Genomic DNA, 23,258 nt, shown 5'->3' on the forward strand with positions numbered 1-23,258 from the left:
ACAAATATTAGGTTGCAGGGAAAAGTATAAAAGGCTCAGAAGACTTGGAAAACAGCCTAAAGCTACGAGGATAAAGGAGCAATAATACACCACAAGCATAACATTAACAACATCAGCAACTCACAAGAAGCTACGGTCAATGATACTATTATAGCTTTTAACTAAGTATATAAATTAATAGGCTAATACATTGCTAGAGTAAAGAATATGAGCTAATAATCTAAGGCAGACAGCCTTGTCTTCATGGCATGAGTTGTATTACAGTGATGCCAAGAAGTTTGGGATTGGGAATGAAATTAAAATGACACTTGAAATGTGTCATTTAATCAAGGGCAAACTGTGGGTATGATTGGCCATTATTAAAATAATATCAAAGGATAAAACAGTCTTTTTAACTATTCAATTTTTTACTAATTCAGAGATAGAATCTAATAGTTAAACAAACCAGGCAAGCTCCTTGTGTCAATTTTCCTGTTTGGTGGGGAAAATGTTCCTTTCCACCAAGTAAAAAAATGTTGTCTAGATATTAAGCTTCGACTTCATGTGAAATATTAAAGTAATCCTGCCTTGTTTAAGTTTTACATGCAACTAAAGCTCCCCCAGTCCCATCCTACCTTCCAAGTAACCCAAAACCAGACTTTTCTGTTCTCAATTTTTCTGCCCCTTTTATGCAGCCATTCCATAACTGACTTTTCATATTACACAGAAGATCAGTTTGCCATCTCAGGCACAATCACTGGCGCATGGAGTCCTGCATTCTGACCTCTGCACAGTGCTCCCAAAGGCAGAAGTCACCCATGTGTGCCCAGAACATTTCCTGATCATATCTCTTCTTAGGGAGTCTGAATACAGCACCATAGAAAACCATGTGTTTAATAGTAACTTTTCTTGAATTGAATACATAAATTTAGCCTCCATGAAAGATGGTGGATAATAAAGGTATTAAAACAATGAAACACATTGAATATGACCTGTACTAAGAGGACCTATTCAGATTTCTCTGTTTCTTTACTGTGATGCAAACAGATTACATATGAAGATAAGAATGAAGTTCACAGCACCAGCTTTAATGGTAGATTTTGCAGAGCACACAACCCTCTGAATCAGGATGAGACACATACTTTTACATTGTTCTAATGATCTAGGGACAACCAGTAAATTGGCAGCTGTGTTTTCAGTCAGCTATCGGGTCACTAAAATCATCCAGTTCTCCACATCATGACACTTACATTTTTATTTCAACAACCCTGAAGCATGTATTTATTAAGAGAAGAATTTGCAAGGTTAAGATCTCATGCTCTGCACACACTCTCCATTCTCTGAGGTCTGAAACAAAGTTTGACGGCAGACAAATGCTATTGAAATTTTATCTTCAGAGTGAACCCTGACAATGACATCTTCAAGAAACAGAAGTATGAGAAGATTGAATGTACCAAAAAATTGATGAGCTACATTGACTGCAGCCATCCTTTTAATAAATGGTTTAACTCTGGTGAGGTTATCTGGGTATTGTTTTCCCAAACACTACTGTGTACTGCCTTGCAGGTACACCAATAATCAAACTCAGAACACGTTATGTTCAAGGATGTAAAATGAGACCATCAATAACTGTTCCAATACTCACCTGTGCTAAATAAGAGAAAACCTATTTTTCCTTTTTTTTTAAAGTTATGATGCTATTCTTCTAATGTACAATTATATTTTCTAGTACCTTTGCCAATATTCCTTGGAGGTAGAGGAGGTGCACTACTTGTAACAGGTACTGCAGGCTGAATGGAAGGTGGACTGCCACTGAGTATTGCTCCATATGTTTCATTCTGTAATATACTTGGCATAAATCCTCTTTGCTTGTCCTTAGCAATGTTTGCTGCATCTCTTGCCAAGGATGCTACATTAGGCTGAAGCTGGTTTGATCCAAGCTGGTAGAAGCTGACAGGCCTGTCCTCTCTCCGGTTGGGACTGGGTTGCTTTAACACAATAAAAAAAGTACTCATTGATACCACATTAGTTGCACTCATTTTATGTATTAGTAAATAGAAAGTTATTTGTTTCTAGAAAGAAAAATGGCTCCTAAAATGCATTTTTGTTGCTTTTAATACATAACCTAAAACCTATATTCTACCCTCTTCAAGACAAAGTAACTGTGCACCCTAGCAATGCACCCTAACAACAACAACAAAAGATTTAAGGTGAATTGCACTCCAAAACTATTAATACATTCTCATTTCTTCTGTAGTACACTGTTACAGGATAATACTGTATCCCTATATACACAAGACTATACTTCTATAGATAACTAGTATAGATTTTCAGACTGGATCAAATAAAGTTTCCCTGCATCAAAATATCCAGCAGTATTTTCAAAACTAAATAAACAATTGTAGGTCCTAAGCCTCATCTGAAGTTCAGCAGAGCTAAATCCCAAATGGATGATCATGACCTCATAACCCAGACAAGATTTCATCTAAGTATTCTACCTGTAGCTCAGCCTACAAAAAATGAGCAGCCAAAACTTCTCTTAAACTCTTTTTAGCTCACTAGTATTACTGGATAAGTTTGGGAGATTACTTCAGTTGGCAGCTGGGATGGATCATTGCTCATCCCACACATTATCAAATTGTATCTGATTAGCTGGTTTTGAGATTTACAGCAAACATCTGCACTTAGCATTATTCTTCCTGTTTCAACAGCAAGCACAGTCATCACTATTATCAAATGATAATTAAAATAGCTGGAGTTACAAATTCATGTGGCTAGTACAGCAATGGGCTTTAGCAATCCACAGCCCAGAGAGCATAAATATACCTTCAGAAACAGTGCTAGATAAACATGCCATACTGACATATTGTCTGTATGAAATTAAAATAACAATTTATAGTAATAGCATTTAGGCAGAATAAAGATTTACATCAACAGTATCACTAACAAGCAATTGATTTTCCTCTGAATACATTCAATGATTACTTCTGGATTCACCATGTAGAGCCTTTAGATATGTTACAGCACAGCATTATAACTCCAAGATTTATAAAAATTATGTACATTATAGTCCCTCTCCTTGCTTTGACTTAGCAACCTCACTCCACATTGGCTGACACTCTCCATTCCCTGACCTCTCCACTGTCCTAGTTCTGCCTTGTTTCAGCCCACACCTTCTGCTTTCTAAACCAGCAGAAGTTCTTTTTCATGTTTATGATTCAGCTTTTCACTGGCTCACCAAACTGAAGCAGGTCAGTACAGGGACAAATGTGTGCCAGAGTGGAGGCAAAAGTTGAGGCAGGACCAGGCAGCCACAGTGTACAACAACAGCAGAAAGCAGTTGAATTATCTTACCCTTCCTTTAGGTTAGAGTCTCTCAAATATGAAATATTCTGGACTAAAAGAATTTAAATTTCAGACATGACCTCTTCTGACAGAGATTACAAAATCTATTCAGTTGTCTTACCAGCAAGACACATCCAATAGTTTGACATTTAAAAACAAAACTCTGATGTGATCCTAAGCAACAGTCGTATTCACCCATGTGAACAATGTAGTCACAGATACTGGGACTGTGTGATTAATAGTCTTTAATCTCCTTTCAAAAGTCCCTGCAGTACAAACTTACTAATAGTGGGCAGTGAAATAGGAGCTTCATAATTTTAGCCACACTGTTGAGTAGCAGATACACCTATATGAGATGGAGCTCAGGGACTAGTCAAAACAAAACCCACTTAACTGCAGAAGGCAATTGACAACAATGAAGAAAGTGAAGGACAAGAACTGATCAAAAAACAAATTTAGGTCATGCCAGAAAGGGATTTGTATTTGTAAATAACCAAAAACTTTTATACCTGGAAAACATGAGACCTCTAAAGGTTTCAATCTGTTTTAACAAAATGATCATCATTACTATTGTTATTATCTAGAGTGTGATTAAATATATAGGAATACATAAATATGAGGATAGAGTATGCTCATGCAGAAGAACTGGATCTACCAGCTCACAGACTTCAGATTCTTCCACACATACCAAAATTTTAAGGAAAACTCTTAAGAAGAGTCTCAGAAGATAGGAACTGTGCTTTGAAAGGAATGGCCCGTGACACCTTCTATTGCTAATTAGTTCAAGTCAAGCACCAGAGGTAACAACTATCTTGGACTAGAGACACAGGACATGGGGAAAGAGTCCTATGCACACACACTATTGTAAAAATGGTTTTTTGCAACAGAGGAATTACTGATCTCAAAATTAGTCTCCAAAACATTTAAGCCAATTTAATAGTCTGATGAACGAACAATTTTAAAGAGATTCTATGAAGGTAATTGAAATGAACTTGTGACTGTCAGGTTTTAATATTTTTGAAAAACCCAACACACAAGACTTGGCTTTATGTTATCAATTTAGTGTTAGAAATTCATGCCCTAGTTGAGATGAGGGATTTTGCAAGAGAAGTATTAAAATGCTAAAGGTTGTAGAAGGAAAAAGTAAAATTTCATTATCCAGAGGAGAAAGTGGTTTTTGTTAGCTACTTTCAAAAAACATTGTGCTAACATCTGAAGACTAATATAAAGCCTATTATATATTCCTTGTACTTTATAAGGAAAGCAGAAAAGGCATAAGCAATTAGAACATCATACACACACAAAGAACAAAATCCTGTTCAATACTTACATGGAATACTTCAAATTATGAATGCTTCAGGATGTTATTAGTATTTTGGAGTCTATACATAATTTCAAATTACTTGTCCTCTACAAAGTCATGCCATTTTTAGGTGTCAAAACACAGTAGTTTTTTACCTGTCTGTGTGTTTAGGTGCATAAATACTTTTTCAAGTTGGGCCCTAAACTGGGAAATTAAATTTTGAAAATGCAATGAAGTTTCTGTGCTATTGAAATATTTTGCAATATCACCATCATTCAAGCCATCTGGACATGGTCCTGGGCAACTGGCTCCAGGTGATCCTGGTGTAGCAGGGAGGTTAGACTTCCAACCCCAACCATTCTGGGATTCTGGACCTAAAAGTGCCACAACTCCACTAGACATTTCAGGTATGAAAAGAATGAAAATCAAAAATTATTTTATACGTGAAGATTCAGAATTAAGACCCTACCCTGCTGTTAATGGATGCAGCTTATTTAATGCACAGGTTCAGTTGAAGACAAAATAACGCATAAACTGTTCTAAAGTTAGAGCCATTGATTGGAGATATTTCACAAACATGAGGAGATAGTGTGAGGTGCCTTCTATTGTAAAGGCAATTTTCCCAGTTCATGTTAGATCTGCTTCACAGTCAGCAGATCTAAATATTCCTGATATATTGAAACCAACTATTGACTTGATTGAAAAGAATATATAACACATGGCTAATAATTTGGCACCGCATTGTCATGTTTTAAGAGGAAAAAGAAGACCAACTATAATTCCAGAAACAAAAATTTAAGGTATTCCACTACAGAAATTTATTTCACAATGTCTTCATACCTATAGTAAAAAGCAAAGTTAATGAAATCATTATGAACATCACACTTACACATACATGTGTACAGAAAAATAATATTGATACAAACCTGTAGCTTTTCATCCACATCATCATCACTTTCATCCAGATCTTCATGAAGTAACCGCCATTCATATTCTACATGAACATGAGAATTAAACCTTCCAGACAGTGCTTGAGTAAGCTAAGGAAAAAAAACAATGACTGTTGACACTTATGCAATAGGCAGTACTTATTTTCAAACAAAATATTTGAAAGTAAACAAAGTCCACAAATAGGAAGAATCTTGATTTCAGCAATCTGGAAAGTTACTGCACTGAAGTAAATTTAAATTAAGCTGTGCTACCAAATACAACACAAATAAATCAAAAGTAACTAGACATGTCATTAACCATTGTAGATCCATTCTCCGTTTTCTGACAAGAAGCACCACTTTGTATTTGCTTTGATTTAGAGATTGCAAGTCAAAGAAATTAACTGCAATTGCAGTTTCCTTGAATCCGAGTGACTTATTAAGAAGCCCAGACCCTCCTAATATGATAGGGCATCCACAACTTCTCTGGGCAACAAGATAATGGCCTTCATCAAGGTCTTCACTCATAAAAAGTTCTTTAGTAATTAGATTTCAAGGAGATGTCAGACACTTCAATTCATAGAATCATTTAGGTTGGAAAAGACCTTTAAAATCATGAAGTTCAACCATGAACCCAAAACTGCCACATCCACCACTAAACAATAGCTTGAGTGCCATATTTACACCATTTCTAAATACCTCCAGGAAAGGTGACTCAACTACTCCCTTGCATCTGAAGAAAAATATTGTTCTCTTTTTAAAAGCATATAACTTTATGTAAGCATATGAGTATTTCTGAGGATATAACTATTTCTATTACACTATTATTGCATCTGGAATAGATTCACTGAATATTCAGCTGTGAACTGTTAAATGATCAGACACGAAATGCACACACAGAATGACACAATACTCACCAATTCTTCACAGTGAGTATGTTTTAACCGTTTAGCTATATCAAGTGGTGTCTCTCCTGCTTCATTTGCTATATTACAGCAAAAAAAGAAATGTATGATGAGAGGTGTCACGATTAACACGTCCATTACTAAAGACAAACCTGCATAATAAAGTACTAGAGCAACACACTCAAAAACTCATCTCTTTCTTTCATAGGTAGGTCCAGCTCACATCAACCCTCTGAACACGACAAGCAGTAGCAATTCAAGATGCCATATATATATATGAATGATAGCCATGAAATGGCAATATATAACTTGACAACAAAACAGCAATTAAAAATCTAAACCTGTTTAAAAACTAAGTATAATATATAAGTCAATTTTAAACTTGAAACAAATAGTGAATACTGATTCTCTAATAATGAAGATTTACAGAATTATGATAAACAATGGAGGAGAAAATGCACTTATTCCAACTTCACTGTTTTTTATCTGAAGCAATGACAAATAGGAAATTGAAGTACACATTACCCTTTTACCTATTTCAATAGAAGCCTTCCCTCTCAGCAGCAGTTTGAGGCACTCAACGTTGTCTGTTAGGCAGCAGTAATGCAGGGCTGTGCTACCTTTACAGGTTTGCTTATCTAGATTGCCACTTTTGGAGTACAAGAAAGAAGAACGGTAATTAAGCATAAGTTCCTACTCTATATTATTAAGCCACTCTAATTAGAAGATTTTCAAAGAATAAAATTACATTTGCAAATACAGCTCTAGTACTTTTATATTTGTATTTATTTAGCATTTATATTACTTTACATAAAAGCAATGTCAATATTTAGCTTTCCATACTTACCTGTTCTGCACTAAAAAGTCAACTATATGAAGGGATGTTCGATCAACTGATCTAACAGCAAGGTGCAGTGCTGTTTCATCTTGCTCCTAAGAATAAAATGAAAAAAGATATTTATTTCTTCTTCTTCTGAAGATGAAATTTTAGTAAGACATTAATCAAATCAAATAAAACATGTAATTTCCAAATATTCAAATGTTCTACCATTAAAACATCTGTAAAGACTTACTGCGTCCCTTTTGTTCCTTTAAAGTAAATAAATAAATAAATGGGTTGAAAACTAATAGATTATTGAATGCTTTAATGTTTAATGTTTTAATAAATTAAAAATAAGATAGTACTTGGAAACAATTTTAAATTAAACTACTTAGTATCTTCTTTTTTATTGTTAAATTACATAATTAAAATGACATGCATTCAGAACAGTGTTTCAGATATTATTTCAAATAATTTTTAATTAATGAATGCATATTGCACATACAACAATTTGTCTAATAAAATTTACAACACTTACATGGCCATTGGCCAGTGGGATTTTTTCTGTGAGATCCACGCCATCAGCATACACTTGAACTAATCCAAGAATGTCTCTTGATTTCACTGCTTCACAAAGAGCATGCAATTTAGCTGCATTGTCTGCATGCTTCTTCCTTGCATATTTTCTCTCAATATATTTGGCAGTAATGTAATCTTTTCTTGCATTCCTGAAATTGAATGTGATTTACTTCTATAACTTTCCATTGAAGATACATATTATAATTTCCATAAATACATGCAAGTCATTTGAAATCCTTCATTATGATAATGTTTCTTTTTAAATATGCATGTAACCATGCAGTCTCATATTTCAAGTATGAAATGTAGTTACAGAAAATGAATCAAATATCTGATATTAAGATGGACCACGAATTTCTTCCTCCAAAATCTGTGATGATGTTGAGATCAAGACTATCCAGCTCTATGTACAGAAGACACATCAAAACTTCACAATGTTGGTTTATGTTGCCTTGCAGGTTTATGTTTACCTGACTTGGTGCTCCTACACATGCTGGAAAGGGATGGAAAGCATGGGATACCCCCCAAAAAAAATTTTAAAAAAAAATCTATCTTATACCTCTGCACACCACTATCCAGGCCTTGAATTTGAATTCACAGCAGTGCATATGTTTTTTAAACTCTTCACCATAACTGTAACAGGGAGGATGTCTTGGACTTTTTTGTGACATTTCTAAAGCAAGATGAAAACTTAGTCCACCTGACTCAGCACAAGTTATCACTTCTGCTGTTGATGCCCAGTAACACATCTACTCCTCTTCCCATTACTCCAAGGCAGGAGTTTGCTTGCCTCCCAAAGCAGGAGCTTGCTTGACTCCCAAAGGCATAACTTAGCAGCTCTTGGGATGAACACAGCATTGCACAGAAGACAATTGACAAAGTCATACCTCATCATCCAGAAAGTATGTAATGGGCAAGAAGTAAAAAAAACCCCAATAAATAATAATAAATTGAATAAATTGATAACTCTTGTTCATAAAACATTTGACAGCATTCAGGATCTCATTTCAAAAAAAATAGCCCAAATTTGGATAAGCAGAGGTATCAAACGAAATTATCTTTTTAAATACAGATTTTTAGAAGTGTTCTTACTATATGGATTCAGTATATGGTAAAATTATTAGTAATTTAAATTATTAATATTAATACTCTGCATTATTATTGATAGTAGTAGTCCAAAATTATCTAAACTGCTTTGTTTAACACTGGTTTTGTCAGAATGCTAAAAATACACCTAATGTAAAATCAGCTTCATCCAGGGCCAATTCTTCTGGGTTTGTTTCTGCATTGTTTACTAGCTCTTTCACGATGAGTAGTATCCAACCAAGTAGGCAGCTGTCCTTGCTGTATCTCTGCCATCACTGTTCAGTGCTTTCGAGGAATTCAGTTAAATGTTCTGTCTCCATTCCACACGGACTTCGGTCCTAGGTGTAGTTTCTAAATGCTGTTCTGTATCTTTCAAGTAAATGTGCACTTTATTACAATTCCTATTTTGTTTTCAAATAGCACAAAATTAATTGCTTTGGTTTTAATCCCTATCCTTATATGACTTTAAGGTTCCCAACAAGTCACAGTTAATTTGTTTCTTTTCCACAAACCATGATTCAAAGAGTTGGTAAGATATTCCTTACTATTAGAGTAGGTACAGTCAGATAAAACTCAATAAAACAGACATGCAAAGCATCCGAAGAAAGGTTTACTCCTCAGCTATAAGACCATAAGTAAGATATTACACATCTTCCATGGCCTGCCAGTGCAAACCACAATGGCACAGCCCCTTCACAATATTAAATTAAATGCCTGCCTTTCCCAGAAGTAGTGGCTCTTTACTTACATATCACTGCTTGGATTAGGTTTGACCACTTCATCAACTGGAAGACAGAATTCCATAATCTCATTAAATCCAGCATTCCCAATATTCTTTGCAAGCTGTTAAAAAACAAAATCCCGCAGCTCAATTAATAAATGTATTCAATTATTAGCCACACACATAACAAGGGGAGAAAAAGGCAAAATGAGAGTTGAGACCTCTTCTTTCTGATTCCTTGGTCTGCTGCTATGTCAGCAATAACAAACAGATTGGGGACTATTTTTGGATGTGAATTTTCAATTGGGATTTAGTACATGAACAAATAACTGCAGAATAATCCATCAAGACACCAGTTCATACAATAAATGCAAATACTTTGTGCTGGGTAAGAACACACATATGAACTGTCATGGAGCAGCTGATAAGTGGTAACTTCTTTGTGTAGTGAAGCTGAATACATTTTCTTCCTTTGGGGATTAAAGTTGTCTTCTAAAATAATGCTAAATAATTAATGGGTTAAGTATTTGAAAAGTCCTCCAATTTTTAATCTGAAGCACATTTATATGTCAAACAGCTGTGTTCTTTTAAAAAGCAACTCAGGATAAAAAGATTTGAAAACACAAAAAATACTAAGCCTCTACTAATTTGAGTTTGAAGATAAGAAAAAGTTTACAGTAGGACACTATGTTCCAGAAGGTTCCAACAGACTTCAAAAATTAAGCTTTCTTAAATTGTGTTTATCCAGAGACAACTTCAGGGTGAGAACATCTTGCTAAAGTGACAAAAAATATACTTGTGTTAGAAGTATTTTACAGTACTATTTTTAAGTTAATAAAAGCAATTTGATTACCAGAAGTTCAGATGTTCCCAGCACATCTAATGTAAGTGACTGCATTCTGGAATAGTGAACACCAAGTTCTCTATGGATTCCTGAGCATTCAATGCAAGTTAAAATTCCCAAATTTGTTGAAAGCCAGGTAGGATCTGAAACAGAAGGCACCCACAGAATTAAAATTTATTCATGCAATTATTTCATCTAGAAAATGTAGAATACACAAATGAAATTCTGGAAAATAAGATTGTTGTTGATTAATTTTTTTTGTTAATTTATGTCTTTACATTTACTCTACCAGGAAAAAAATCCAGGATCTTTTTTAATGCTGAAAGAAGTGAAGAGGAGAATTTTTATTTTACTTTTGTGAAAGACATTGCTATCCAAGGGAGCCCGTTAACCACTCCAGTTTGTCATTCTTCAAACAACTTTCAAGAACTGCATTTTCCCACCACCAGTATAATGGTGTCACACTCTCAACTGGGAATACAGGTGCAGTTTAAACTGAAATAACAACATTTACAGGTTGGGGTTCTTTTGTACTTCAAATATAGACTTTCAACCACGTGAAGCAGAAGTGATTCAGAAGTGCACACACAGCCCACACTACAAGATTCTCACTCAACTACTTCAAAGACATTAAGGCTCATCCCTCTCCTTTCATAGCCCTTGAAAGTCTTTTCTCCTGGTATTTTGCATTTACTACATTATTCCTTTATTTTCTAGCCAAATAATTGATTTCTGAAGATTTAGACAGCTTAGCAATTAATTTGTTTGATAAAGGTTTGTTAGTTGCCATTTACACTGTCCTTTTTAAGACAGCAGGCTTGACTCTTCCCATAGCCCTATACAGTACTTATTGCTGGAAGTAACTATCGATTTGTAAAGTGCACACAGCATCTGAGCAGATGTTTGCAGCTACACTTTTACATGAAAAAACCCAAAGTCCTGCAGTGCCCCTGCAATATAAAAGAACACAAGAAACAGCAGGATTTTAAAAATAATTTGAAGAGGGTTAAAGCAGAAATTCATTGATGAAGAAAACCAACACTGCAAACCACAGTCAGCAGGAGCATTCTTCTCAAAATGAGTATAGCCTTAGACATATTCCCTGTCTCACTTAGTCAAACATGATTAAAATAAAAAGAAAAAAGGTGTATTAAAAAATGTTCAAGTAACTTAGGGCTGCTCAATTTTACCTAAACGTTACATTATTAACCCATATTTTATGTAAGTTCATTTTATTTATGTAAGCAAAAGCTACAATTAGCAAAATACGTGGGAGAAAAATAAGCTTCTTAGTAACTTTTCTCCCCTCTGATAATAAGCACATAGCAAATCAATCTTATCAAAGTAGTTCCATTAAATTGTTAGCATATTCTACTAAGTGTATAATTTTTGTGAAATAATGAGTAAAAGTGAAAGTATAAAACATTAGCTTAAAGATTCTCATGAGACAAAGAATTTTTACCAATTAGAAATATGCTTAATTGAGTCACCTTGTGCTCCACAGTCACAACAAACATCATTTCCAGTCATCCTCTGGACTTCAGATATAATTTCTTTTGTCAGTTCCTGGACAATATTATTTTCTCCTGTGTTATCATCTCCTTTGAATGCATTATTTAAAGCTTCCTCTTTGCTGTTTTGTAGCACAGATGTCCATCTAAAATGGCAGCAATATTTTGCTATTAAGTGTTATGGCACTTCTAAAGTTCAAAGTAAGTCTCAGTAGATCACCAGTGTCACCAATAAAATTAGCAAAGTAACTCACATTTGACATTCCTGTTCATCCTCTGCTTGAAAGTGGTATGTCCTGTCGTCTGCACAATAAATAATTCACATATTGATTAAAAAAAGTTATTAAAAACTCATCTTGCAGAAATCTCTCAATGAAATCTAAAATTAATTGATTCCTAAGGTCTGTATTCTCATCACTGGAGTGTGTTGACAGACAAAAAGTCCATTTAAGAAGTTTCACCTTACTACCTACAGTTCCCAGATGTGATTACATCTGTGTTTACACAAGGTGGCTTGCTGCATTTTAAACAGAAGCTGCTTTCTTCAGGGCTGTGCTTTTATCACACAAGCAGCAGGAGAGCAAAGGAAATGTTCCATGTTCTGGATATAACCTCCATCATCACAAATACAGAGTTCTGCTGGGAGGGAGGGGAGTAAAATATAGAGTCCATATTTGAGTTCATTTGTGTATGTAAGAAAGACTTAAAGAGTTCAAATGAGCTCTTAAAAACCAATAATCACAAACTTCAAAAAATATCAGCCAGACACAAAGTCCAAACTACAACCAGCATGAGCCCAAATCTGTTTCAATTAAACCAAGCTCATAATTTTTAATTTACTACTACTTTTCTAATTCTAAGCATTGTTATTATAGTGCACTACTAAAGAAAAAAGCATAATACATTGTAAGTCTATGAAGAATAAGATATGATACAGTTTAATGACTGAGCTGGAGTGAGAATACTTGATGAGAACAACAGAGGTAAAGCTACAGGCAAATATATTCTAAGATAAAAATTTCTAAAGTTTGAAAAATATTGATGCTAAAAGGTATTAAAAGATAGCTACAAGCATGGAAAATATTAAGACAGTGAAGATATATGAAAGAACAGAAAGGAAAGTGCTACATTAACAGATTTTTATCTTGCCATGATACAGCAATTTCCATTTTGTAAAGAACAAGGAATTTTTTTTACTCTACAGTAAAACAAAGTGAAAAAGTAATCTGGAGAAGGCTGAGAGGCCAGTTATGCCTTTTCAAGTGTGTGGTAACATTGCAGTAAGCTGACACTGGGCAAAACATGACACGGTCATCAACAAAGAAAGAAAGTGCAAAAGCAAACAGGGAAGCCCAGCTGCTTGAGCAGAAATGAATCAGCTGTATGTTGCACACAAGCATTTGAGTCCACTCACATAAGCAGCATAGCTTACATTTACAAATGCAGAAGAATTTTATGCTTCAATAAAGGAACAAATGAGGAATACATTCATATTCTTCTCCCCAGCTAATTTGAGATACATATTTCAGTAAAATATCCTAGTAAGAAAGCAAGGGAAACATTCTACTACACAATTTCACATCATCCTGTTCTGATCCAAAAATTATTCTGTTTTGGTGGGTTTAACATGTAGATTCTTTATCTCACCTTTCTATCTATTATGAAATAATAAAACCAAAAAATGTTTTTAGTATTTTCTTCACAGTTGCATAGCAACCACCAGACATAAATTTTAAAAAGTTTAACAAGCACCTTTTGATCTTGTGCACAAGTTTTAACTTTTCAAGATGATGAGCTAGGATATTTTTAGTATGAAGAGTGATGTCATAGCAAAAAATAGTTACTGTGCTGTAAGACAGCAAAAAATTAAATAGAAAAAAGAAGTGAAGACAGCTTTTAAATACAAATGGTTTTCCAAAGAAACCGGCACAGTTAGTTGCATTATGCTAAAATAACTGAAAGGTCAAATTGTCATAGGAAGGGCCTTTTATAAAGGGAAGCATTCTACAATGGCAAAAATGTTCTAGTGGATTACTGACACATCTACAGAAATAATGCAAAATTCTGCTATGAGCTGCAAATAAAAAGACCTGAACAACAAACCTACGTGATATGAGGTCAAAACACTTTTTCTCCTCAGGGTTTGTTTTCACTTGGCAGGTTAACAGATTGAGCTTTGCTGGAGGTCGGTTAGCCTATTTGAAGATAAAACATACACATTTTAGTACACCCACACTGACTGAAAGGTGCAGATTGAAAGCACAGGATAATGTCCCGCTGGCCAAAAAGACTTGACAAATGGCTGTTAAATTTTTAAGGTCCCCAGGTTTTCATTAATGTTTTCTTCCACATCATGGTTCATAAGCTACTTTTATTTGATGATTTTGTTTACTGGTAGCTGGATAGACACTAGAATTTTGAAAGGAAAAAGGATAGAATCTCTTTAATTACAACTAACCAGGAAAACTTACCTGAAGGAACTGGGTATGAAAAAGAGACAGGTTCATCCTTATATTTATTCCCCTAAAACTCAGACATTTAGTTTTAAAAAATTACTTGTTTAGTTTTCAATAATTAATTATTTTGACTTCTGCTAATGCCTTTAAGGGGTCCCCAAATTAAGTTAAGAACAAATGCTGAATTTTTAAGTCACTAAAGGGAACTAAGTGAAGGAAAGTAAGTTTTCACAGGGAAGTCTTACAGAAAACATAAAAAAGTAAACGGAGCTAGCTGATTACTAAAAATCTAGTGAAATAATGTATATTTTATAATGACATATATTTTCTAGTCAAGTTCCTCTCAGCTATTTCAGTTTCTTTTCGAACAGAAAGTGACAGTGTTTTACTAAGAGCAAGACTCACAAGGAACCTGCATTTTGAAAGACTCATAAAGGCTACAAAGAACTTTTCAAACAGCACCTCTTCACTCTTCTTTCCCTGAACCTACCTGTGCTACAGACCTGGGGTAGGACCTAGAAATATTTGTTTGCAACCTTGACTTGAGGATTGGCTTTCACTCCCTACAATTGTTAACTAGTTTCACTCTTCTTTTAGAATAATTAAATTAGAAAGCAGATTTAACTAGTCAACTTTTGCTCTAGAGAATAATATCTAAAAATCATTAAACCATCATTAAACCATTAGGAAATAACTATTATAAGGATAGCAATATTCACAAACTCATTGCCACACTTATTGTTGCATTCTAACAATATTTATAGACCAAGCTGCTAAAATGAGATTTAAATATCTAAACAAAAATATTACCAAATGAAGCTACTACTATTACATAATGTTATTAACTTGCAATGAATCATAAGAAATGTAGATATTCTCACAATCTCATCTAAATTTATTGATGAAAACATTTAATTCAAAAAAAAAAAAACAAGGGACAAGTCAAAAGATTACAGATTCCCTTGAAACCATCTGATAAAATAATATAGCTGGCCAAAAAAGAACAGTACCATTATATCTGCAGACCAGTTAAAAAAAAATCAAAAGCATGGACAAAAATAAAAAAGGAAACAATTAGGTATTTTTTTCCTGTTAGGGGAAAAAAAAAGCATGGTGTCCTTGAAAAATAGTATGCTCATGCTTTGCCCAGCATAAGCAGCAGACAAAACAAAGTCATGCAAGCTTTGAAACAATAAATGTGCAGGTCACTTGCTGGGCAATGTAAAACAAATTATACCCAAGAGAGGTTTTGGAGGCAGCAAGATGACAATTTATTGACAATTGCATTGCATTCTCTGCCTAATAAATAGTTTTTCCAATTCCAGCCTTCCTTTTAGTAGTAAAAGCGCATACAGTTTTAATTATTTAGTTATAAATTATATATAAATATATAAAAATATTTCTAAATTATTAATTATATAGACACTGGGCAACTCATATATACCTTTCTCACAGGCTCTATCAGAATGTAAAAATGCAATTCATGTTTAAGAGAAAATCCCCTTGCCCCAAGACTTTGGATCTGAAGTGCATTTGGGACCTAATTAGTTTTCTCTAACTTATGAAGCTGTAAATGAATGCAGTAAAATGCTTTAGAGGGGTCTGAAGGAGCAATGCCCACAGGACTTGTCCCTTGGGACAGGAGAACGCAGCAGAAGAACTCAGTATCACAATCTGGCAACCCAAAGAAATGGCTGCAACATTAATAGCAGATCCTGGGCAAATATGCTGATCTTGGAATCCATACATATTCTTGAGCTTTTATCTGAAGAACTCCTAACCTGAAGTCAGCATTAACAAGGGTATTAAAACCCCTGTGCATGTGGCTGATTCATGCTTCCATCCTGCAGCTGACTAACAGTTTTTCTCCAGCAGCCTCCCCGGCCTGTGCCCGCTGCTTGTGGACAACACACTTCCATCACATGGCAGGTGCTGCCTGGAGAGAAGTTGAAGCTTAAAGACAAAGGGAGGTAAGGCTGTGTGAGCTCCTTAGCCACGCTGATTCAGACACTTGGCAGGATTAGGAGACACTAGACATGGAAAAGACTAACAAATGCAACTAATATTACACTACTTGTTTGAAACCTCTGAAATTTACTTTCCTGATTGTGTCTCTGATTAAATTGCAGACTACTGCTGAGTTTTTGGGCACCCACATTAACATGCCAACATGCTGAAAAGTGCTGCCACCTTTCATGCCATACACAGACCTGATCATCAACTCATGTTCCTTCCTGCAAAAATGGTAACCCTCTATCCATCAAAACTGACTTATAAGCTGTTCTAGCAACAAACCGAAGTGTAGGAATCAAAAAGTTAGGCCTCTGAGACAATACAGGAGACATAGAGCTGATTTTACAAAAGGCATGAGCAAATACATCCACTAACAGACTGGCTGGCTGATTTCATCATGCATTTCTTCCGGGTATCAGTGATCAACTTCAAAGTAAAAAGAAGAACTCCGATTGTTTTGCCTTCATATTTGCCTTTAATCATCATGGTAAGGTTTTCAGCAGTAAAGAAAGACCAAAAAAAAAAAGTTTCGATAAGGAGTCTCTTATATTCTTTCTTTTGCAAACAATCAGCGAAACTTCTTTAAACACAAATCCAGCTTTGAGGAGTCTGATGTTTCTGAAATCTTTTTGCCTTGGGACTTCTTGATCTGGAAAGGACTTAGGAATTCCTAATTACATGTTTCAATCTTCTTCTATCATTGTTTTTTCATCCATGTATGTTAAATGTACAAATGCTGACTTCTTTGAAGCTTTTAGTTGTCTAAAAGTCTAACTTCTGCACATATGCCAATGCAGGCAGGAACATACAGGGTCACAGCTGGGTGACTGACAGAGAACCAAACATATTCTCTCCATCCATCAGGAGAGCACTTGACAGGCCAGTTTAAGAACCTGCAATTGCTTGAAGATAGCTGTTCTAGAGACTGACAAAGTAGTCCCTCATAAAGAGAGGCTACATGATCAAAGAAGAGAAAGCTGTGAAGAATACTTAGACCTTAAAGGAGAAGTATTTACAAATTTGTATTTGATAAAGAAAGCAAAACTGACAACTGAATTTCTGAGATTTTGATGAACGGCTGGGATGAGAGAACAATACATCATATTTCAGAGACCAGGAGACATCGATCCTGAGAAGCTTGGAAATTCTCAGAAGACATTCAGAGCAGCCTATAAAAATTTTAACAAACAAAAATGACTTCTACCTGTTTCAGTGTCTGTGAAACAATAATTAATTTTTTACATAAAGCTGTCATCAATATATAAGGGGGAAGTGAGCAAATAAGTGAAAATACTTTTTAGGAGTAAAGAAGGGACTTTTCTAATGTTGTAATAGAAAAACATTGAGACCAAATCTGTGAAATGCACCTATCTAAATTCACATTTGAATATTTCCCTTAGGAATGATTTTCAGCTACAGCTCTACTGATTTCAGCGGGAACATACTGCTTCTAAAAATGTCAGACCATCTAGTAGACAGCTTATAAAAAGAGAAGAAAACAGTATCTTGATAGACTTAGTAACTGTACTTGCAAGTGGAAGTTTTCAAATTCTGCTCCACAAATGGATTTTGTAGCCTCTGCCCGCTCTGAGCTCTCCCAGCTACATTCCTACTGGTACCAGTACAGCATGTCCAACATCAGGCACAATCACAGCACATGGAGACACCAGCACAGAATACACCGACAGACTTCCCTCTGAGAAAGACATGCTCCTACACACCCAAATGAGAAGAGGCATAAACAAGTGGACAATTCCAAAGCCATAGTAAGGACTCTGTGTTGCAGGCCTGACTTTACACTCCCCCTTAACTCCTAATTATCAATTCTGAAGGCAGCAGCTTATGCTTAGATGCACAAATGAGAGATTGATTCATTTTTGCTGCCAGGGGTCAACTTGTAGTCATAGCAACAGGCATAACAGGATGAAGAACAGAACAGTTCATAACAGGAACAAGAAACAGGGCTGTTTATTAGACCAAGAATGGGAAATACTGACACTGAGTTATTTTTTGCCTCAAGAAACTTTCTTAAAAGTTTAGGGAAAACAATATAAAAAATGCTACAGGAAAGCACAACCAAGTTGGAGGCAAAGTGCAAAAAGTCCAAACCATGAAAGTATAAAGTTTTAAAAAATTTTAACAAATGTTTAATAGTTATAGCTAATATGTTCAAATATTGGTAGCAGTAATAAGGAGGAATTTGTAATTCTCTATTTCTTGTCATTCTGGAAGAAGTTGTTCTTAGACTTGATTTTCCCCAAGAGCCACTCCTAGGATCCTAAGGAGCTAACAGACTACCATATAGCAGCAAATCGGGGGGAGACATCTAATTCAGCATACACTCAGTTTATCTTGCAAATATAAAAAGTTGTTTAACTCATATCTAAAAAATGGCTTAATGTCCAACCATATCTTAAAAAAAAAAAAAGAGAATTTGTATTTTTAGATAGCCTGGTAAAATATGAACATTTACAAGAACTGAGTCACTAAAAAAGCCTTTTTTTCTCAGTAACAGTCATGAACATTAAAGTAGCTGTACTTTTAGATACTGTCTATGTCTTAATATATTTCTAAAAGGCTGCGTTAAAAAATATATCCCTCATATTCAAAACACTGCATCAGGAATCTAGCTAATTCCAAATCATAAATATAGACCAGCATAACTTGCCTTTCTGTATTAGCAACCATGTACATAAAATACTGTAAACAAATACTTACTGTACCATGGGAAATTGTAAGAAAACCATTTTTAACTGAGCACTTCCTTTTCTGCCACACTTTTCTGATTCTAGTTTAAAAAGAAAAAAGAAAGGTGACAGTTTTAAACATATTTTGTATTACATTTCTTGAGCTCTTAGGACCTAATATTTCTCTCAGCAAACTGCAGCAGTACTTACCCATCACTTTTCTTGTACAGACTGCCACTGCGCTCAGTGCCATGCTCCTTGTTTCCCTGAGGCTGATGTAAACTGTAAGCTGTACTCTGGCGAATCTGAGAATCCTGAAATAATCAACAGCAATTTGTGATGCATTCCACACTTTCAACTAAACTACTTCCCCATTAATGAGCTTCACAGCTTTTCCTTCCTGCTCTAATCCAACAAGCCAAATGAAGCACAATTTTCCTCCTCAATAAAATAGAACAAGATCCATTTATTTTTTCAGAGGACACAAAAAAAATTGAGAAGCATCCATTATCAGCACCTGCCAAAATCTTTTTACTTGCCTTTATTTATATTTACTTTTGGCCTTAATATATAGGGGTGTTAACCCAAAACTTAATTGAGCAGTGGCCTTTCCAACTCATGTAAACACAGCAATATACGAACACTAAAAACTATTATTACTTGCAATTCCTAGTGTACCTTTCCACTGAAAAAATAATTACACACATCAATTTGAAGACGTGATAATTGCATACATCAATTTGAAAAGCAGAAGAGTCCTCCTGGAAACATAGTTCAGGAGTCATACAGGAAAACTGAAAAGTCATTTCCAAAAAAGAATAATTTAAAGCAAAATATCTGGAAGAAAGTAGAATTCTGAGACAGGAAGAAACAAGGATTAATTGAACCCTTCTCACTGCTCTCAGAACTACCCAGAGGCAGGACCCACTGCTGTAAGAGTCCAACTTGAAATATAAGAACCCGAAAAGGAGGAATCTGATGTGTCATACCATATTAACAGCAGTAACATGACAGCATGGACTTATAAATGCACACAGTAACAGTGACTATTACTTCAAATTTTCGTTTTTTTCTTTTCCACTGTCATTGCTCTATGGACATAATTACTCTTGCGCTATATATGGCATATAATACAAGTATAGTAAGGAAAAAAGACACAAAGCAGCTCACTCATATGACTATGAGCAATTCTAAACATGATGGTAGGGACAGAGCTCCCACCTACACCTCTGTTCAGAGTGCTTAGGACTCCTCACCTCCAAGCTGCAGGATTTCAGGCTCGTCCTGAATACACTGCAGGAGCTCAGTGGTCCTGAGAGCCATGAGCTGAGCTCTGCACGGGCTGCAGCACTCCTTGGTGCTCCTTTTCAAGAGAAGCAACCTGTGCCCTCTCCCTGCCTCTCAGCAAGTGATCCAGGAAGCCATACCGGGTAGCTACAACACCATCTGAGCTTTTAAAAGGCCTAAAGAACTACCACTTAGCTGTCTCTGCCTGACAAAGCATCTCTTTAGATTTAAATCAGTCTGTTTATCATTCCTTTCTAGTTGGTTTACTTATAATTATTTGGTTTTGCACTCTGCACAACATAAAGCCAGAACAACTTTTTTAAAATATTCCTGTCACTCATTAAAAACTGCTGCATGCATACATTTACTGACTTTTGAAGAAAATCTGATCTGACACTGCCTATTGTGCCGTACCAATGCCTTGATCTCTGCCTCCCATTAGCCAGTAAAGGAACTCCATCCACAAGATTAGAGGCCTGAGAGGAAATTAATTTCAGTTCTCCCCATCCTCAATTATGTAAAGATTACTGATGACCTCTAACACCTGCTCATAGTACCATTCCCATTAGTCTGTGCTGCTACTTTTTCTGCATTATTTTCTGCCTCATTTCAGCTACCTCCCTTCATCTGTTTATGCTCAGCTGCTGTGTTTGGCCAAACTGGCAAACCAATAATATAAGCTTCCTGCCTCATTTCAGCAGGAGAGGAAGCTGCAGCAGCTGACGTGTATTTCCACACATTCATGACTCTGAACAGGATCTAAAAAATTTGATACTATTTCATGAAAAGATCTTAAAGACAAACATATTGTTCATTTTAAATTCCCAGTTCAGTTCATGTCCAGATCAATACTGTCCAATGTGATTGCCAAATGATGGTTTTCCACAGCTGTCTGACAAGAAGTTCATGATTTTGATCCAGCTCCTAAGAGACAGTAACCACTCTGCAAATCACCACCACAATTAATATCCTTCCTTTCAGCATGCCTTTTCCATAAGCAGGCACTCCAAGGATCTTCCCTTATTTCTGGTTTGCATAGTACACAAAACAGAGATAGAAATCACAGATAAGAGGGTCAGACCCAATAGTCTTATTGGAGAAGCAGAAACAATGTACATTACCTATGGGAGGAAATGGAATACTGCAGGCTAGAGGACGCACACCTAGTGCAGAGTATTGTCATTTTAAATATATCTTAATATAACAAAATCAGAACAGGCTGAAGTACTCAAGCCTAGGGAACTGAACTTTGACCACTTTATCAACTTTGAAATGTAGATAGGCATATAAAAATAAGTGAGTCATTTAAAATTTGCAGCATGTTCTTAGTGAATCACTTCACTGACCATAGAAAGGTTTGAAACTCTTTCTTCCAAAGTCTATGAAGATATACTAACTTTTAAGTCAACCTGAACAGCAGAGCTAATAATGAAAGAAATGTGAAAACAGTATTCTCTAAAGATTTTCTGTGACTACTGATAAGAGATATTCTGAGATCCTATTTGTCAGCTCCACTACGTGAACATAACAGAACTTTTCCTACAAGGTACTTCAACCTATACACAACAAGTTTTGGCTAGCCATTCCACAGCTCCCAGGGAGTGGGATTTTTAGACTGTTTAGATCATTCCTGTGTGTAAAGCTGCCAAAAAAAGCTCTTATAGCTTTTCCAGAGCCTGAGCGTCTCTGACATTTGCAGGATAATTGCCAGGAGGATGTTCCAGAGATCTATCCCTATCCCTTTTACAGCCTCACAAAGTCTCCAAAAGACTTATCTATCAGAACCCCCTGCAGGCAGCCTCTCCTATAGCAAAACTACCATAATTTTTGTCAAGAAATACAACATTTATCCTATTTTGCAGTGGTCTAAATAGATTATAGGTTCTAACAAAGAAGCAGAAATGAATCTAAACACTACAGTCACAGGAGGTGACCTCACCCAAGGTTATGGGAACAAGAACAGTTAAGGCAATACAACTCTAAGGTTGACCCTGAAACTTGTAGAACTTCTACATGTGAAAAATAAAAGCTTAAAAATTAAAAATTATGAAGGTGTACACAAAATGACATTTAAAAATAAAGTTTCCATACAAACCAGGTTTGATGAAGTTGTGTGCAGGAAGAAACTATGCACAACAAAACTATAGGCACAACAAAAAAAAGGTTCACTAAGAGTGCTTGTGTGTGTTAAATTTTTTAAACGTTACAGGAACAATGTTTGTCAACATTCTGTCATTTCATACATGAAGTGCATTTTAATTAAAAATACATATATCTTCAAAATCTTGCAAGAACATCAAATCAAGCAACTGGATTTAATTTCCAAAAGAAAGTACAAAGGTAATCACCAATTTGTCTTACAAGAATTTTCTTTCCCAAGAAGAGTCTGATAAATTGTTTGATAATATTTTTTTCTTTTTTTGGGGGGGGTAATAAAATACCCCAAAGAGGAGAAAGAACCAGTCTTTTCATGCCAACAGACAAAAGCTCAGAGGAAAAATCCAGTTTCTTGAAATCTGAATGTAAATCATGCCACTATTTTCATTAAAACATAGTAACACTTACTCTCCTAGACTTCGGTCACAAAATGTAAATGCATTTCAGGAAGGAAAAAGAAATCAGTTATAGTAAAGAAAATTACAGTGCAACAAGAATAATATTAGTGGATTGTACAGTAAATTATATAAGAACTCTTTGGCATCCCACTGATTAATTGATGTTTTCAAAAAGCTTTAAAAATAATTATAGTAATTCTCATGTTCTGCAGGTAAGCATCTATATCTAAATTTGAAG

At 35.3% G+C, this 23,258-nt stretch overlaps 1 protein-coding gene across 5 annotated transcripts in view; it reads right to left on the reverse strand.

Moving 5' to 3' along the window:
- ASAP2 (ArfGAP with SH3 domain, ankyrin repeat and PH domain 2) overlaps window positions 1–23,258 on the reverse strand; it is an 82,840-nt gene that overhangs the window by 10,883 nt on the left and 48,699 nt on the right. For 3 of the 5 annotated variants that reach the window (XM_030946006.1, XM_030946004.1, XM_030946002.1), the window contains exons 10-23: window positions 23,031–23,039; window positions 19,389–19,492; window positions 19,210–19,279; window positions 14,130–14,217; window positions 12,277–12,325; window positions 12,002–12,168; window positions 10,521–10,654; window positions 9,695–9,789; window positions 7,820–8,009; window positions 7,309–7,394; window positions 6,995–7,110; window positions 6,474–6,541; window positions 5,554–5,667; window positions 1,712–1,967 (exon numbers count right to left, since the gene is read on the reverse strand). In XM_030946006.1, the coding sequence (XP_030801866.1) occupies window positions 1,712–1,967; window positions 5,554–5,667; window positions 6,474–6,541; window positions 6,995–7,110; window positions 7,309–7,394; window positions 7,820–8,009; window positions 9,695–9,789; window positions 10,521–10,654; window positions 12,002–12,168; window positions 12,277–12,325; window positions 14,130–14,217; window positions 19,210–19,279; window positions 19,389–19,492; window positions 23,031–23,039 (1,546 nt within the window). The remainder of the gene's footprint in view (window positions 1–1,711; window positions 1,968–5,553; window positions 5,668–6,473; window positions 6,542–6,994; window positions 7,111–7,308; window positions 7,395–7,819; window positions 8,010–9,694; window positions 9,790–10,520; window positions 10,655–12,001; window positions 12,169–12,276; window positions 12,326–14,129; window positions 14,218–19,209; window positions 19,280–19,388; window positions 19,493–23,030; window positions 23,040–23,258) is intronic. The other 2 variants (XM_030946005.1, XM_030946003.1) reach the window with 1 other exon arrangement.

This window comes from Camarhynchus parvulus, chromosome 3, assembly GCF_901933205.1.
Source record: "Camarhynchus parvulus chromosome 3, STF_HiC, whole genome shotgun sequence".
In the NCBI taxonomy this organism is placed as follows: domain Eukaryota; kingdom Metazoa; phylum Chordata; class Aves; order Passeriformes; family Thraupidae; genus Camarhynchus; species Camarhynchus parvulus.